This window comes from Chelonoidis abingdonii, chromosome 2 (assembly GCF_003597395.2).
Source record: "Chelonoidis abingdonii isolate Lonesome George chromosome 2, CheloAbing_2.0, whole genome shotgun sequence".
Taxonomy (NCBI): Eukaryota; Metazoa; Chordata; order Testudines; family Testudinidae; genus Chelonoidis; species Chelonoidis abingdonii.
This window is the reverse complement of record NC_133770.1, coordinates 14823976-14843532: the sequence shown is the minus strand read 5'-3', so window position 1 is coordinate 14843532 and position 19557 is coordinate 14823976. Positions and strand designations below refer to the sequence as shown.

General features: G+C 43.4%; 1 protein-coding gene across 1 annotated transcript in view; it reads left to right on the top strand.

The window, feature by feature from the left end:
• TTC21A (tetratricopeptide repeat domain 21A) overlaps positions 1-19557 on the top strand; it is a 77643-nt gene that overhangs the window by 7582 nt on the left and 50504 nt on the right. The window contains exons 7-16 of the mRNA XM_032800835.2: positions 3814-3911; positions 4881-5081; positions 5335-5464; positions 7255-7412; positions 8089-8304; positions 10692-10930; positions 12704-12776; positions 12978-13088; positions 13264-13402; positions 13725-13828. Coding sequence (XP_032656726.1) covers positions 3814-3911; positions 4881-5081; positions 5335-5464; positions 7255-7412; positions 8089-8304; positions 10692-10930; positions 12704-12776; positions 12978-13088; positions 13264-13402; positions 13725-13828 — 1469 coding nt within the window. The remainder of the gene's footprint in view (positions 1-3813; positions 3912-4880; positions 5082-5334; positions 5465-7254; positions 7413-8088; positions 8305-10691; positions 10931-12703; positions 12777-12977; positions 13089-13263; positions 13403-13724; positions 13829-19557) is intronic.

The window sequence follows — 19557 nt, the reverse complement described above, 5'->3', positions numbered from 1 at the left end:
ATGCTGGAGGCTGTTTGTGAGCAGTCCAGGTTGGAAGCTACAGCAGCAAGGCCATTGTAAAGGGCACCCCAGGTTAAAAGGCAGAGGTGGCACAGATACTCATTAGTCTGGATTGTACCCTGGTATGTCACACATGCCCAGTGCAGATGGAATCGTTGGGAATTTAGCTGCAAAGTTCTAGTAAGTCACCACTGTGCAGGTGCGAACTGCTATTTTTCAGAGGCTTATCACTTAACCAAAGTTGGGCAGATTTTAACAGGAACAGCAAAAGTCGCATTCCTGACACAAAGGCCTGCCCCTTGCCAGATTTCAAGGTCCTGTTCCAAAGCACAAGCAAGAGCTTCTCAAAGAAAAGGTTGCTAGGATTTTTAACATTGAGAAAACAACATATTTTTCTTAGTTTTCATCTTAGAAATTGTTGAAATTTAAATTTTGAAAAAAATTCAACTTGAGGCAAACACCCAGAGTGGAAAATTTCAGCCCAAGTAATTAAATTTAGCAAAAGTTCTAAGCAACTGAAAACAAGAGTCTTAAATTGGGAAGTGTTGGACAGCCTTACTAATGGGTGGAGCTAGCCGTCCCACTTATAATGCTCTTTTGTTAGAGTTGCAGTCTGGTAAGTGCTGCAAATCTTAAAAAGAAAACCATGCCTATGGCCCAATCTTGCAATATACTAATATTTCCTTTATAACTGAAATCAACGTCAGTTGAGGGCACACAACACTTAGTACCTTGCAAGATTGGGCACTTCATAGGCCTCAGTTCAGCAAAGCACTTAAACAGTTATTTAACTTTAAACACATTTAAAAATTCCACTGAAGCTAAGACTCAAGCAAATGCCTAAAGTTAAGGACATGCTAAAGTGTTTTGTTGATTAGTGATAGATTGTTTAGTTTGGATGATAATGTGGAGTATAGACCAATTTAACTTTTTTTTTTATCAATTTAGAAAGCACTTCTTTGGGTATTTTCCCACATGGACCGTGCTACAGGTGTGCCCAATGCACACAAGATCAGATTTGTTCAGCAGTGGCCTCTAGGTCTACACTTGGTGAGGGATGCGTCCCTGAAAAATATTTGATCTGTAGATTTTTTTCAAATGTCACCTAATAGGCTGGAGATATCTGACTGAAATTATTTTTGTTAAAATGCTAAATAAAAGGTGTGTCTGGTTCTGAGGCCCCTTTGTAAAAAGAAGCTCCTGTTCCTTCAAAACTATTTAGCAAGTGGTCCTGGATCCTGAGTCTCCTTGGACTCGAAGAGATCTGGCACCTCAACAGAGTCTACTGACGTCATCACACAGATCTCCTTGGGTTAGTCAATTGCTCCTCCTGCCCATGGTAGGAAAGAGCACTGCTCTAAGACCGTGTCCTGGCACCATCGCCAGTTTAAAGATATGCTTCTTGACTGAAAGTCAGCAAGGGTTTGTCTCCCTCAAGTGTTGTTTGACACCATGAGTCATCTTATATCAGATCTTAAGATTCAGCCAAGGACATCAGTGAAAGTCTGTCTCAGACTTCTGGGTCATATGACCTCTTGCACATACATGATACTGCCGTGTTGTGTCTGTCCACTCCAACAATTACTAAAGTTAGTCTATCAGCCAAACAGATGGCATGAATCTGCAAATAGTCATTACTGAGAATATTCTGTCATCACTACTCTGGTGGAAGGATCCACTAAATGTCTGCTAGGGTTTGATGCCTGTGTCTCCAACTCCCAAAATGGTCCTGTGATGGACACCTCCAAATAGGGCCAGGGGGGCACATCTGGCTGATCTGCAGACCCAGTGACTGTGGTCCTTGGCTGAATCTCAGCTACATATAATCACACTACAACTCAGGGCAATTTGTCTAGCTCGCAAGGCATATCTACCTCTTATGCAGATATGGCATGTAAATTGACAAGGAGGGGCAGCATCACCCAACCCCTCTATTTTAAGAGACCATTCTCCTCTGGAAATGGTGTGTACTTCATCGCATCAGCCCTGTACTTGCCCAAGGTTCAAAACAACTTAGCTGGTCAACTCACCAGAAAATGCTCTTCCCTCATGAATGGATCCTCACAGATTCAGTTCTTGGTGGAACACAAATAAGCCCTATGCATTTCCACCAATTAATCTAATCTCCATGGTCCTCACAAAAATAAAACGAGGCCTTGGTCATTTCAATAGTACCAGCACGGGCAGACCAATTTTGGTATTCACAGCTGATGCACTGATTGATTCAAGAACCGTTCAAGCTTCTAGTCATTCCAGACATATCACAGAACCAACATGTGATTCTACACCTGAAAGAATCTTCTCTGTATTTGACAGCTTGAACATTAGCTGGCTAATATTAGAAGATGAATACCACTCTACAGCAGTTATGACTTTCTCATTCAGAGCAGAAAGCCTTCAACAAGGCTTATTACTGTGGCCAAGTGAAAGAGGTTTTCAGTATCGGCTGTATGCCATAACCTTCACCCTGTAGAGGTCTCTATACCAATCATCTTGATAATTTATATTTGAAACACTCAGGTCTCTCTGTTAAAGTTCACTTAGCAGCCATATCTGCCTACCATCCTCCCATAAAGGGACACAGTGTTTTCCCCATTCTATGGTGATGACATTTTTGAAAAGGTTAACACATGTTCCTACCTGTTGAAGGTTTTTCCCTGAGACTTAAATGTAGTTTGACTATCTTTGCTGAAGCCTCCAGTTGAATCTGTCTTCTTGTTCTTATATCATTTGTCTATTGACATGGAATTCTTGGTAATCATTACCTCTGCTCTCAGGACGAGGCAGATCTCAGCACTGATCGCAGGACCCCTGTACAGCACCTTCTATAAGGATAGCTAGTCTTTCTCCACACCCCAAATTTCTACCTGAAGCATCTTGTACTTCCATTAAATCAATTTATTCACCTACCAGTGTTCTTTCCAAGACATCACTTGTCTTCTGCAAAAACTAAACTTCACATTCTGTATGTTTTAAGAACTCTCTCCTTACTGTCTGAATAAGGAAAAAAACAACCCACAAATGAGCAAGATACTTTTATTTCTTTTGGTGACAGATCCAGAAGCCAACGCAGAGACTCTCAAAATAGGTGTCAAACTATATTAGGATTTTCTATTAACTGAAAAAGTTAACTTCACCATCTCACATCAAAGCACATTCTTCTAGAGCTCAGGGAGCCTCCTTGACCAGTAGAGATCTCTATACTTGAAGTCTGTATAGCTTCTACTTGAAGTTCAGTACATATCTTTATAAGATTTTATTTTCTCGTGTCAGCCTTTAGATCTGATGCCCAATTTGGCAAGGCAGTTTTACAGTCCTTGTTTAGATAGGACTCTAGGACTTTAGAGTGTCCACTGCATGCCAATCAGAGTGAGATCTGTATGAAAAAATACCCAAAGAAGAAAAAATGGTTACTTACCTTAGAGTAACTGTACTTCTTCAAGATGTTTTGTCCACATGGAACCCATAACCTGCCCTCCTTCTTGCTAATGCAAAGCCTTTTAACCTTGGGATTCTGTATTGGTGAAGGAACTGAGTGGAAGTTGGGGCTGCATTGCCCTTTGTGCCCTTGAATGAAGGGCTCATGGATATGCAGGGTGCATGAACAGCCCAACGAACATTGCTAGTCCAAAGAATCCAATCTCATGCATACAGGGTGCTTGTGTAGCTAGAGTGGGATCCATGTGGACAGAACATCTCAAAGAACCAAGTTACTGTAAGGTAAGTAACTTTTTTATTGTTGTGGTTAAAAGTCCCTTTTATTGTATTTCTAAGCACATGACATGTTATTGCATTAATGTTGTTGCATTACAGGTATTATTTGGTGCCAGGTGCTGGAAGGGAAGCTGGATGAAGCAGAGCACCAGCTGGAATTCTTAAAGGAAGTTCAGCAGTCCATTGGAAAATCTGTGGTTAGATATAGAAATACAATCGTTTACTTTATTTTTGTTCTTTATTTCTACACATGTTCCAGGTACATTGAACCCCTTAAAAATTCTGCGCAGTTATGCTGGTGTACATTCAGAGTAACTTCATTGACTGACAGAATTTGTCCCTCAAACATTAACAAAATTTATTAAATCAATCTTCAGAATTAGACTGCCTAAAAACTTTCCCAATTCCATTTCCCCGCACAATTCATCCTCGGGAAAAACAGGAAGGGACTGCTAGGTCTTGAAGGATGTTCTGAAGACTACCAAATCTGTGCTTTGGAAGATCAAGGTGAGAAAAATGTTCCAGAATCAAGGATACCTCACAGAAAACACTACTGCCAGCCTCCTTTCATTTAATCAGGGTTGTTCGCTCTAGCACAATGATTGCAATTGCTTTTGTATCACATGAGAAAAGAGAGTCTTTTAAGCAGATAGTCCCTGCCATTTAGGAGTTTATAGGTCAAAATCAATATCAGTCTTCATCTGGAAATCGATTAGCAGCCAATGCAGACCCTCGAACACAAGTGTAATGTGCACCCAGTGGGGGATGCTTCTTAACAAGTGGACCACATTTTGCTCTAGCTGTAGTTTCTGAACACTTCTAAGGTGCAACACCATCTGTGCTTCAGTTATGCAAGATGCTGAATACTCCAGCCCTAGTCTAGCAAAACACTTAAAGCACATGCTTATCTTATGATTTAGTAGTGTTTTACACTCATTTGGTACTAATGTGCGTGGATGTAAATGTCTATACAAAGCCCTAAAGGTCCAACATTTAGACGGGGTGGGATAGTTCCCAAAACAATTTGATGTAAACAGATGTATGTAGCCTAATACTACCTTCAGATGATCACTGTCTTTCAACTGAAATCCACTGGAGCTATGTGCACTTATCCAAAGACAGCATTTGTCCTAATATAGTAAAATACAGAATTTTCCTTTTTACAGGTTCTAGTTTATCTTCAGGCAGTTATTGCTTCAAAGAAAAACAAGAACGAACCAATTGCATCTGCCCTTCTGAATGAAGCTGCAGAACTTCATTTTTCTGCTTTGCACGGCCTTCCTCTGAGCATGGAATACTATGAAAAACTAAACCCCATGTTCCTGATTGAAATTGTGAAGGAATATTTAGTCTTCTGTCCCAAACAGGTGAGAAATATTTTTGATAAAATATTTAGCATTCATTTATTATCTGTTTATATTTAATTTTCATATTGTAATTTAGAAATCTAGATGTTTAATTTCTCCAGAATACATGCCCATAACCTTCGTTATGAGGTGATATATGTAGAAATGGAGGAGAGAATAGACAGCAATATGTTTTCCTTTTGAAATGGCACTCTGTAAACTATACTTCTGTAAACTATGTAGTAAGGCCAATCTAATTCTTAATTTTTCATAGCCTAGGTCACCTGGTCAAATTGTATCTCCTTTTCTTAAACAAGCTGCTATAATTTTGAATCCAGTGATTAAAGCTGCTCCTGGTATGCTGGCGCCTCTTTATTTAATGGCACAAGTCAAATATTTATCAGGTAAGACTAGACCATGTTGTTAAATCCAAAGGAAAAAAAATGTACATGCTAAGAAATCATCAGGCTTAAGACTCATTGACAACTAGAACACATTCTGAAAATTTGGATTAAACTGAGTTAGTACCTTTTGATGTATGCAGTGTTGTTGTAGCCATGTTGGTCCCAGAATATTAGAGAGAAAAGATGGGTGAGGCTATATCTTTTATTGTCCCAACTTCTGTTGGTGAGAGAGACAAGCTTTTGAACTTACATGGCAGTCTTCTTCAGGTCTGGGACAATCCCACCAACAGAAGTTGGTTCAGTAAAAGATATTACCTCACCCACCTTGTCTCTTAGTACATTTTGACATATTACATTTCCTTGTGTCCCTTAGTTTGTCCAATAAAATTACATTACGCCACAAAATTTGAAACATAGGTGGATTTTGGCACTGGCTCATGCAAGTGGCAGTTTTCAAGGGTAGGAGTGGTAAAATGTGTAGGAAATTGTCATTATTTGGTCTATGATAATGAAACAGAGAGAGAAGAAAATATGATCGTTAGGAATATGTTCATTATTGGGATTAAACCATTATTTCTCAAAAGTGTAAAAAGTGGAGGAAAAATGGTAGGATCTGATGAAAATACTACTCTTGTTGCATTTCCAACTAAAATTCCCTTGGCCTTACGGGCACAGATCCAATCTCCAGAGGTGGTAATGAAAGAGCAGAAAATGTAAATGACTGCCAATGGCTATATAAGACATTTGTGGCATTGAATGTCTGCATTGAATGAGGTGGGTCTCTATGGGAGCCATTACTAGTCTGGCTAGAAATAGACCATCCTTTAATTAAATGATCTGGTAAAATTCCCCTTTATTTAAAGTTATTCCAAAGCAGTACTGGAGAACAGAAGAACTGGAGAGCTGCTTCATTGTTGAAATCAATGTTGTGACACCACCATATAATCACGGTGGGATATCTTTATTTCACACTGTAAATCTGAAATGAGATTTTGTACCTATATGTTGTCACTGAGACTCAACATGCTTGGAGGACTATACAAAGTATGGGGCTTATATTAGTATAGGCAATAGTTAGAGAGTTTCCCTCTCAAGGGATTTATTATCATTTCTAAATTGATTTAACTGATGCCAAGACAGTACAGTGATGAATGTTTTAAAGTAAAAATAATAATAATGTAAAAGCATGAGGCAAACATCATAACAATGTCAAGACATCAAACTAGAACTATTTTGTGGTTCTCTCCTACTCATTAAACATCGTATTTCCAATTTCTCATCTGGGAAAAAAACAGAAAGTTGTTTCTTCTCCCCTTTGTCATCTCTCCCGTTCTGGTTGCTGGGAGAGAAGTACAGTAATATGCTGGTGATTCTTACTCCAGGAGTCAGAATGCTATTTCCCTGCATCACACAGCAAGGCTTCTCTGATTGATGCTCCTTTAACTGCCAGAGACCCAAACAGAGCAAGTGAGTTTTCATCAGATCTGTAAAGTCAGTAAGAACTACATGTAAGACCATGAAGAATACCAGAAAGCTATAGAATATATTTGACAAACTGGCACTTTGGATGTGCTCTGTACGTCATGTTTTATTTATTTTATGCTCTCATTCTTAAGGACGAATTATATGCTTCATAGGTTAAAGGCTCTGGTTCTTTTCTCATGTGAGATACTGACAGCATCATGACACATATCAGACATTTACATTTGCAGAATATTCATGTTGCTCATTTAAGACAGTTCGTAAGAAAAGCAGATCAAAACAAAAGAAAATGGTCAGTTGTTTTTCAGGTGAGTTGGAAAATGCACAGGGTACACTGCAGCGTTGTCTAGAATTGGACCCTACATCAGCAGATGTCCATCTTCTCATGGCCCAGATCTATCTGTCTCAAGGAAATTTCAGAGAGTGTTCTCACTCATTGGAGTTGGGGGTCAGTCATAATTTTCAGGTAAGAGCTAGTACTGACTACAAAAAAATCTTTTTATGGGAAGTATTTGTTCACAATATACAATACACTGTGTGAGTTAATCCCTTATATGTTGTACTAAACATTTTCCTCTTAGGAAATACCCTTAAGTAACTTACACAGAAGTGAGAAATGCAGATATACTGATACCAGCTTCAGCAGAGGCATACACCACCATACCTCATTTGTTCACTTTTGTATGTTAGTGCTTTCAGAAGAGTCGGTACTCCCCATCCAGTGATCTTTCGTGGCTGTCTCCTTATCACCATATCAGATGTATGGGAGGAGCTACAATAAAGGGTTTGGTCCAATGTCCTGAGAGTGGTCATTTTTCTTCTCCCTATCTGTAGTAACAGATGCCTTCTTAACAAAAAGGGTTACAACATTTATGATCTTGAGATATTTTCTTAGTTTTATTTTCGAATGACCATTCTTGAGTTGAGAGCAATTTGTCTATATCTGAAGGGCATCTATTTAGTGTTCCAAGTCAAAGTGGTTTCAGTGCACTTGACAATTCCACAGTAATGGTTTCATGACAACCAGCAATTGAGAATAGACTTTGAGTACTTGCATAAGTAATCATTGCAAAATCAGTCTCTTTGCAAAGTAACTGAATTTTTGTCATAATCATACAGCATATATTTACTACATTTGTTAGGTTCGTGATTATCCATTGTATCACTTCATCAAGGCCAGAGCACTGAATAAAGTAGGAGATTATCCAGAAGCCATAAAAATTTTAAAAATGATTATCAGTTTACCTTATATGAAGAAAGGTGAAAGTAAAAAAATCCTGGGTACCAGTATAACAATGAGTGAACAGGTGTCCATATATCTGGAACTTACAGAAGCTCTTCAACTCAATGGAGAACTGGTAAGAAATTGAATATAAACTACATTTTCAGTAAGGAGAATGTTATAAATACATTTTTAATTAAAAAGTCAGGAGCCATTCTAATTAGGTAAATCTAGAGTAATGAAATTCGGTAAGGAATACTAAAGTGGCCATACATTAATAGAGCACAACAAGAATGATTTGTAATCTAGATTAAAATATCTCTTGAAAGATGTGAAATTCATTAGGCAGATCTGATATTTTATGATTGTAAATTGACCCATAGGAGGCCTTTCTGTGTCCAGTCTGTATCTGACTTTGTAGGAAAAGGAGACCTCTAGAAGAAGGTACAGAATCAGTCTTCTTGGGCCTCCCTAAGCAGTTTTGAGGGGGCAGTCACACTGGAACTATACTTTTTCTTACACAGTAAAAGAGTCTTAATTTTTCAAACTACAGGGATTTTGAACCCAACAGCACAGTTGTAAATACTCTTAAAAGAAGTCCTTTTGGTATACAGTCCATTTGTTATAGCAAGCTCCTCATATATTTTATATGATTGACTATACTCTGTACATTTCAGGAGCTGTAAAGTTAGTACAAGTGTCTCATTAGACTCATAGCTTCGTTAGGCTATGAAAATTGCCCTGTTCCTTAGCAATACAATGAAGATGATTCCAAATGTCACTGAGGGGATAGCTGATATTCACTTTATCAGTTATCCACTATATATTATGTTGTTATTGTATGTAATAATATTATCCTCTATACTACCTGTGAGCTACTTGATGGTAATTAATCTGAAAGCATGTGTTTATACAGAATATGCCAACATTGTAGTGGTTTCGTCTAACGTACTGGGTGAAATTAATTGGAGTTTTGCCATTGACTGCAATGGAACCAGAATTTCACCCATATTGAGTGTCGTGTATCATACATACTAAGCACTTCACTACGTAAAGCAGACAGTATAAAATAACAAGGGGGTTTATATATATATATATGCAAACAAGTTTTATATATGGATCCTACAACTAATAGCCGAGAAGTTGTGTGACTAAAACTTTCCATCTCACTCTCAAAAGGCTATTTAAATATTCCCACAATAAGTAGTCATTCAAAAAAGGCCATTTGTAGTTCTAACTAGAAACAAAAATTGCATGGTAAATTTTAATTCATAATTTCAAATTTAAAATATGTATACTAACTGGAAACAGTAGTATATCTGTCATCTTGTGTATTATGTGCGTATGCATTGTCTTTGACTTAGTCTAGAGCCTGATCGTGAGACATGCCTTTCATTTGAGTGTGAGCTGTAGACACTCAGAATTTCTTGGAATCAAGTGATTAGAATGTGCACTCCTTTGGGCATAGTCCATAGTGTCCTCTGTAGTGCTTATTAGATTATCTGTATTAAAACTTGTCATCAGTTATTTAACTGAGATATGTGGCAACTGCAATAAATCCAAAATGAACTGCATTCCGACGCTCTTAACAAAATCGGGAGAATAGACAATGAAGAAAGTCTCATGATCTGTTGGTGCCTTTTTTCCTTGCGTAATAATAGCACCAACAGCTTCCAGTGTCATTCTTGTCTCCTCATGGAGAATTAGCCTGTGCAGTTCTAAAGTGCTGAACCTTCCCTCTCTTGCCAATTAAAATATATATTGCTCATAAGAAAGTTTGCCATTAGAGTTGGGACAAATTGGTTAATTGAAATAAAGCATCTCCAAACAAAAAGGAATTAGGTTGAATATTTCCCCTAAATAACTTTCTCTCAGATTGGTGTCTGCTATTCAAAGGTAGCTAGCACATATTGTCTGAAATATTTACATAATTTACAAAGGAGATAACTATTGCTTATATATAGTAAATTTAAAAAATAGAATATATCACAGACTTTCAAGTTACTCATTATAGATTAGCTAAATTAATCCCAAACTTTCTTAATAGTTCTCTTTTTTTGCTTAAGGAAACACTTTTATTCAATGTCAGATATAACATTGCATGCTGTCAGATTTTAAAGCACCACACTATTCTTTATTTGTATTGCAGTAGTGCCTAGAGACACCAGTCATAGACCAGAATCCCACTGTAGTAAGCACTGTACAAACACACAACCAAAAGACAGTACATGCCCCAAGGAGTTTACAATCTAAGTATAAGACTGAATATATGGATACAACAAACAGACAGCGGAAACAAAAGGGAACAGTAAGGCAAAACTGATTAACGTGAAAAGAAAAGCAATGGTCACATTGTTTGCAATATTAGGGTTTTGGATTCAATTGAACCTCCAGTTTAATATGAAATGAAAATGGGTTTGGCAAGCCCAACTGCTTTAAAATGAAATACATTTTGCACCAGCTAACCCTTTGATGGTAATAGAGTAATTTAATTACAAGTTTACTTACTTTTTAATATTCCAGCATGAAGCTACTAAAATTATGCAGGATGCCATTAATGAATTTAGTGGAACTCCAGAGGAAATCCGCATCACTGTTGCTAATGTAGATTTGGCTCTCAGTAAGGGGGAAGTGGAAATAGCGCTAAGCATGCTGAGAAATATCACCCCAAGCCAGCCATATTATACTGAGGCTAAAGAAAAGATGGCTCAGATATACCTTCAGATACGGAAGGATAAGAGACTATACATTGGATGTTATTGGTAATATTGTTTCAGATTAATTCTGTTAAAAATGTTTACATTTTCAAATATTTTATTTAAAAAAGATGATGGCTTTATATACAGAAAAAATCCTGACAGTTCAGAGCAAAACCAATTTCAGAGCCTTTTGGAAGCATAGTTTAGGAGTTAAAGTACAGAACTGTGAATCCAGAATACAGGGTCCATTTCCACAAGTCACTTTTTTATTTCAGTGTTGTTTGTCATAATCATTCATATTTTTTTTAAGATAACAAGACCTCTAAGTATCTTGGAGGAAAGAGAAAAAATTAGAAACAGTTGAGAATCTTAAGGAAATACATTAATATTTAAAAATACTAAACAAACATTGTTATGATATAAAATATGATGCTGAACAGTTGGGGTCAGGTTGTGCCAGCTTTTTCATCCTGAGTACTGCCTTACTCCGCAGGTGGTACTACTGAAAACAAAAATCAATTTTTGGAGTAAGTTAGTACTCAGTGTGAGTATGGATGGCAGAATTTGCCACTTAATCACTAGCCAACAGTAAATATTTCCCCCAAAATTCGCATTAAGGGTCAGATATTTCTATTTCAGAACTAGCATTTTCTTTATTGAAAGAGGCTTTCATCTTCAGCTAAAGAAGACAAAAAAGTTTTTCTGTCATCAGAAACATAAAATACTGACTGATTTTGACTATTGGATAACTTCGATTTTATGGGGAAAAGAACTGAAGTGGGGAAGACTAAATGCCAGATTCTGTCACTCTCGCATGAAGTATGGCCTTCCTCCAAAATTAGACAGCTCAGTCAATAGGACTGCTCACAGAGAGCTCAGTTATGTCTTTGCTATTAACCCTGTGTTATGGGCAGTTCTTTGCTGTGTTACCCCAGGAGCAGCTTGAGCAGGCAACAGTGATTTGCAGAGAGAGCATCTGTATGGAGGCTGTACCCAATGCAGCAGATGCTCCCTGAAGCATCAAGCACACCCATGGTGTTTGTCATGTTGGGAGAACAGAGCTAAGGCTCTGACCTCTCTCTGCTCCCTCTGGCTCACCTGCATGGTTAGCCTGCATCACCTCCCATGCTAATGATGATGATGAAGGTAAATGGCAACAGGAGCAGGAGGGAGCATCATGCACTCCCTCTTACCACCCCATTGCCTGGGTCACAGTTTGGCTCAGAGTAAGATACTACTCAAAATGAGAAGAGGGGGCAGAATCTGAACCTACAAAAATAAAAGTAGACATCATGATTCTATGATTAAATGATTATATATCCTGAGTCATAAATCATTCATTTAACAGCTTTCTACTGTCACACAAATGGCAAAATCCTCAGTCCAGCACCTCTTATAACTGAAAGAGATTTTACATAATCATTGTAATGAATTTCCATATACATTAAAAGCATTAGAAAAATGCACTAAATGATGTTCAGAATATTATTTCTATATTGAGAACTGAACACTGGCATGTGGTTTCTCATTGATAATGTGAGTAATCCATGTAAACAGGCCACATACTGTGTTTGCCCAGATGCACTAGCTTGCATCAGTGTTTTGCATCTTGTCTTCATTCAGATTGTGCAAGCATTTTGAGACAGTGGCTGTTGAAGTCACTGGAGCTACTGTGACTTATCTCAGCTCAAGTTCTTGCTCCGTTTTTTTAAATGACAGAATTGACTTTATTTTCTTGAGGGTTCATATATTTTTCTTACATTTCATGCATTAGATTTCAAAATTTGTCTCTTATTGTTTCTTGATTCTAAATGTTGTTCTTACTTTTTTTTATAGCGAACTGTGTGAACAATTGCCAAGTCCTCATACTAGCCTTCTCTTGGGAGATGCCTACATGAATATTCAAGAGGTTAGTATAAATGTGTTTAATAAATCTATAGTAATTCAAACAAAAATACATTTAACTGAAAAGCTGGATTTAAAAATTAATCAGTTAATAACTAGTACTTATGTAACATACAATAAATGTTGCTGACTCATTGGCAAAAATATTCCTAACTGCTAATATTATACATAAAAAATAACCCCCACTTCTGTCACTTATTTTTAGCCAGAGAAAGCTGTGGAAGTATATGGAGCAGCTCAAAGAAAGAATCCTTTAGATGCAACACTGGCCAGAAAAATTGGACAAGCATATGTGAAAACTCATCAATATAACAAGGTCTTGAAACAAAGGATTTCTTTTATTCATTGAACACTTAAATCATAAGAAGAAAGAAACAAAGAGAAATAATGAAATTGAATAGACGACAGAAGTTATAAATGAATGTTTCATTTTGACCTACTGTAATTCTGTATTTGGGATATTCTATTGACATTTTTAAATTTCCTTGTAGGCTATTAATTATTATGAAGTAGCTCTAAAGATGAGTGAGCAGGACTTCTTGTGCCATGATCTTGCTGAACTCTTCCTCAAACTCAAGAAGTTTAACAAGGCAGAAGGTGTTCTGAATCAAGCTGTGGAGCATGACTCTGGTAGCATTATTCATCCTTTCTATTAATTTTGCTCTGTGTAGGATCAAAGCCTGTGAATCATTTACAATATATAACATGAATTTCTTCATAAATAAGTATTCTAGTTAATTATATTTCTAGACTGAGTACATTTACACAACCTTCCAATAAATATTTATAATTGCCTTGCATGAGGGCACTCTCCCAGGCCTTGGTTTATACACTTGTGGGTGGCACAAAAATACTTCATTATGTACTCCAAATAATAATTCAATTCTTGTTTTTCATATCCAGAAAAATGTCAGACTAGAGAGATAACATATTACCATTTTTAATCTTTCAGTTAATGACTTGCCTTCCATGATGAAGGACGTCAAGAGCCTGCTTTTACTAGCAAAGGTTTACAAAAACCATAAAAAAGAAGAAGTGATGGGAACTTTGAACAAGGTAATTCATGAGGTTATACAAGCCATGTACAATGCTAGAGATCTTCCCTAATCATTTATTAGTAGAAATAGCTTAAGTTCTTTGAGTGGATGCAGCTGTGTATCTCACTTAGGGTGCTGAAGCCACAGAATTTTGCCTAGCAGTACCTGTAGGAGCACAGTGCTCACTTCTTGTGCCTTTAGCCCCTCCCCTGGCTATATGAAGTGACGGCACCACCCTGACCCCACCTTAGTTCCTTCTCATGTCTGTGGCTGGAGCTGGAGCTCTGTGTGATTTTCACCTCACAATCCCTTCTCAGTTTCTGAGAGTCTTCTCTGTACATAGTTGTATAGTCAGTTAGTACCCTACCTAGTGTTAGTATAGTTATTTGGCCTGTGTGATGCGCTCATCATGGTTGAAGTGCTACCTGTCTCATGAGCAGTCAGTCCTGATCAGTGGTCCCCACACAAGGTTCTTGCTCTGTTTTGGTGAGGTTCTTGTTAAGGAGCAGTGTTTGGTTTGTAAATCGTTCACAAAAAGGACTCAGGTGGCTAGAGACCTTTTGCCTGAGCAGCACCTCCTAAACAGGCCAGGAAGCCTGTTTTGGCACTGAGGCTTGCTTCAGATCGGCGATCGCCTTTGGGTTTGGTGGGTGATGCTACTCCATGTTCTGAGCTGGCATCTCTCCCAAGAGACAGAGAATCCATTTGCCCTCCTCAGGTGCTCCAAGGAAAAGGTCTGATAAAGCCAATTGAGACCACTCCAGATCTTATGGAGACTCTCTTCCTCTTTATCTAAGAAGCGTATGAACCAGTACCGTGCTATTGCCAGCACACAAATTGGAACAGGTCCTTCGGACTGCTTCATGGTACCACATTAGAGACATGTGAGAGTGTCGTTCCTTCCTACTCAGATTTGAACCTTAGCGTTCATAAAATGAGAAGCTAGCATGAATCCTCTAAGCTTAATTACTAGTTTAGATTTGATATCGCTGCCACCAGCCAAGGATGCCAGGGCTTGACTCCCTCTAGTCTCCCAAAACCTTCTCTGGGGGACCCCAAGACTCAGAAACCTTGAGTCTTACCACAAAGGGAAGTAACCCCCCTCTCCTTGTCTTCTCTTGAGGCTGCACAGATTCACCCTCCGTAAATCTAACACAAAGAGAATTTCCCTTCCCTTCATTCCTTAGCCTACCCAGAGAACACCCCACTTATGTCAGGTTGAGTCAGTCCACGGAAGAAGGGACACCCGTGGGTGGATACCGCGGCGGAACTGCTTCCCCGGTCCTTCTTACCCTCCCGATAAAGGGGCCCCAGAGGCCGCGGAGGATCTGTGATGAAATCCCTCCTCCGGGCCAAGAGCGCAAGCTGGACTTTGTTACGGGAGGCCATTGGACATCCTCGATGGACTCCCGCAGTTCCTCCTCAGCGCAATGGGGATGTGGGGTCACTGAACCGATGACTGTCCCTATGGGGCCCGTCACTACGCCCCTTGGGCCCCACCAAGGCGGGCAGGCAGGGGGCAGACCCCCGGACGTGGAGCGATGGGCCCGACCGCCATGCCACCCGCCCACCCGGTCACAGCGGGGTGGCGGAAGGAGAACACGGCAGCCCCTGGTGGTCGGACAGAAGAATAAAACTAGTGAAGTCACACCCTGGCGCGGGCCATTCCCAGGGGCGGCACTCGGCATCACAGGAGGTTGGGGGAAAGGAACAGGGCTAACAGCAGTAGACGGGATCAGGGAGAGAACTGTGAAGGGGCCACGACGCCGCACCGATCCCCAGCCCCTAATACGTGAGCATATGGACAGGGGCTCGCTTGGCCAGGCTCGGCGTTACCTGGGAAGTGGAAGAGGGACCCACTAATGCATGCTAGCGCAAGCCACGGTGCACTTGTGGACAGCTCGGCATCCAGAGAATAGGATGTCATACACAATGGGCTCCCGCCTAGGAAGAGGGGGGTCGTCCACACCCAAGAGAGACACCCCTGGGAACCAGACTACGGGCAAGCGGGGCACTGGCCAGTCGCCCCAAGGGGCTCGCGGCCTGTCAAACAGGGTGCCACCCGCAGCGGTTGATCGAAGAAATCCAAGAGACCCTCAGAAGCGGGCACAGAAGCACGGGCCAGGGGAGAGGAACTCGGGACAGGGGGACGAGTAAAGGTCGCCCCAGATCGAGGCCCACTGTCAGAGGGTCCATCCTCCCCTGTGTGCCGGAGTCAGACCCAGGCCTCGATCTCCTCGAGTGGCAAGGGAGAAATCACCAGCCACCACCCCGGCGCCCTCGCTAGCACCCGGGCGATACCATGTCAGGCTCACAGAGCTCGACGCGGAAGGGGGCGAGAGAGGCTCCCTCGGGAAAGCTTCATGGGGAGATCTCCGGGAGAGGGCGGCGTTACTTCCGTGCTGTCACGATGGTCCCCAGCCGGGCACACAGAAACGGGAGTCATACAGGCGGGCAAGGCGGAAGGTCTCGGCATCAGTGCCCCCTTCCTGCTCTCCGGGGGCCTCGAATGCCGAACGATGACGAAAGCCGAGCTTCCGCTTGCCCCGCTTCCTGCAACTATAAGACCAGCCCTTCCATGGCATCCTCCGGGGGCTGGCTAACAGGGTGATAGGGGGTAAGGGCAATGGCTCAGAGACTTGGGGAGGCAGTGGTAGGGACAAGCAAAAGCGAGGAAGAGTGCCCCTGGGGATCAAGCCTCTCTCCCACACCGCGGTATCTCCTGCACCCATCCTCCACAGTGATGGACCGAGAAGAGGGAGGAGGGGCAGCTTTGGGTGCCGGGCAGCCAGGGGTGCCGGTGATGACAGGCCGGAGCCTGCTGGCTCAAGGGTCCGGACGCTCCTCCATGCTTGGGCCAAGGGGCAATCACTCCGCACGTGCCCATCACGCCCGGTCAGAGGTAGCACCGGCGCTCCCCGTCTAAATAATGCACCCGGTAAGTGGTGCACCCTGGTAAGGGGACCAGAAGACCCCTCGAGCGCCTCCCCGCCACGCGCCGGCGGCAGCAGTTGAAGCTGACCTGCGGTGGAACGGGAGAACGTGAACAGAGGGCAGGCGATCCTTGCATGCCCTAAGGGGAGAAGGGCGATGATGTGAGATAGGCGCCCCAGGCAGAAAGGCGGCAACAAGGGCGACATTAGGCAGGAAGGGAGGAACGGAGGTCAGGATCAAGCGCACCCCTCACGGTCTTCCAGCGGCTTCCACGGGAAGACGAAACACCCCCCACCACCAGGCCCTCTCTAACCCCTACCTCATGGCGGCGGCCTCCGATGCGAGGAAGAAAACACCTCCCGACTCTGGAGGCCACCAACGATGGCCGTGTGGGCCCCCACCACCCCTTGCCAACACCCGCAACGTAGGTCCCACGTGGGGCGAGGCGGGCACAGGAGGCAACGGAGCCATGCTCTGGCTCAAGTGGAAAAGGGGCCCCTCCTCGTAGATGCGGGTGGAAGCGGCATGTCGGGGGAGCAGCGGCAGGTGGGGGGGGCCTGCCACACGTGGCATACACCCTGGCGGCCCGGGGGAGGCACGCACGAAGCTGTGGAGGGAAGCGGGAGGGAATATCGGCAGCGAATGGGGCCGCGGCAGCAGAAGCAGTTTCCTCACAGAGGCGGCCGGTACTTTTTAAGCGGGGCCCTTAACCCTTCTTCCACCAACCGACCCTTCACCAGCTGGGGGGGCTCCCTAGAATCGAAGGGGGAGGGACTGGCAGCAGCGTGAGGTCTCCCCTAGTACTAGCCGCCCACCAGATGCCCCATAGGGGCAAGTGGTAAGGTGGATTCGCAGGCGGCGGTCCGAGGTAGAGGCTAGGGAGTGAACGGGGGCAGGTTGAGAGGGGCGGTGGGAGCAGATCCGCGAGGGGTTTACTCCTGCGCATCCCCCGCATAACGAGAGCGGGGAGGGGACACAGCCAAAAGGGAGGGGAAGGAGAGGAAGGCAACCAACCCCTCCCCACTAGGCTGCAGCGCAGGAGGAGGGGGAGGAGGTGCCAGAAAGGAAGGCTAAGGGGCGTGGGGAAGCAATCCAAGGGCCTAGGCGTGGATGGGTTCCAGGCACGACACAGAAGGAGCCTAGCTCTCCAGATTGCACTAGGGTGCAAGGGGGACAACGGCAGAGGGGGGGGGCAGTGAACTAGGGGAAACCAAATGGAGGAAGGGCAACAAGCGTCATGGAAGGGGCAGGTGGGGTGCATGGGGGAGGGACTCTAAATCAGGGCTGCGAGCACAGGGTGGGGGGGAAAAGGCAAGCTGGGAATGGGTAGAAGGAACCACGTGGGACAGCATGCAGAGCTGGGCAAGAACTATCAGGCCACAGAGGGAAACAGGTGGGGCAGACAAAAAAGGATAGGGTAGTCCAAGGGGGGGGGAAGCGGGGCATCCCACAAGCAGCTTGTGCAAGAGGTCATGGTAGGCTGCTGCTGCTGTCATGGCCCAAACATGAATGGGTGTGGTGGTCAAGGCGCAGCAGCTCAGTCCCAGAGGAAGAGTCCAAGTAAACAGAAGGAAATCACCAGGCGGGGGTGGTGGAGGGGGCAAGGGGTGTGGGGGCGAAAGGAAACAAGATGGACCGGGGCAGGCTCCAACGCCACACACCACCGGTGTCCACAACACAAAGGGCACACAGGATATCCAACCCAACCACAAGAGCAACGAGGTAAAAAGACTCAGATCCCAGAATACCCCCCCGCAGTGGTCTTACACACGGTCCCAGCAGTGGGGTGGTCCCCTTCTCCTCCTTTATCTCCTCCGGGCTCCAACAGCTCGCCAGCAACTGCCACAAGCAGCACCCACAGCACTCCAGGTGGTGTGGTCTGGCCCAGGCAGGAGGGACGCCACGCTCAGAGGTGACCCTCAGCAAAAAAGCCGGGGTCTCTACTCCCCCGCCCTCTGGGAAGCAGGCCTAGCCAGCCCACCCCTCCCTCAAGGGCTTAGGGAGTAACAGCAGGAATGGGAGGGGGACGAAATCTACTAGCCAGCCAGTAAGTCAGATAGCAAGAGAGGGGTGGGGGGTGGGGTCTAACAATCCAGCCCAGGGAGCAGCAGGAGCAGGAACAGCAGTAGTTAACGAGCAGCAGCGAGGGCCCAGGCCAGCAAGAAACAGACAGTAGCACAGTCCTCTCCCTCCTCCTACAGCAGAGCCGCGAGGGAGATAAAGCTACTACCTAGCCCCAGGAGAAAGCCAGGGTTCTGTTCCCTGAGGGACCAGAAGCAGGGCTGCAAACTAATAATCAGAACTACTAATACACATTCATAGGCAGACAAGCTGATTAGAACACCTGGCAGCCAATCAAGGCAGCCTGGATCATGGCAACCTAAGTTTAAAAAGGAGACTCACACAGTCTCAGGTGTATGTGGGTTGCCAAGAGCTGAGAATGAGAGGCTGTTGAAGGATAAGGAGTAAACAAGGTGTTATCAGACACCCAGGAGGAAGAGCAATGTGTGAGGATAAGAAGGGTTTAGAGGAGCTTCTGGGAAAGTAGCACCCAGGAATGAGCTGTTATGCAGCTATTAACAGGAGGTACTATAGCAGCTGGAATCCACAGGGCCTTGGGCTGGAACCTGGAGTGAGGGTGAGCCTGTGTTCCCCCAACCTCCCAACTCTGATCAACACAGGATAAGTTGAGCCCAGACTGGGGAGATCACTGAGGAGGCCAAATCGTGCGCAAAAAGCGCAGGACCCACCAAGGTAGAGGAGGAACTGTCACAGTAGTCAGGATTCGTCCTGTAAAAGCAGCAAAGATCCTGT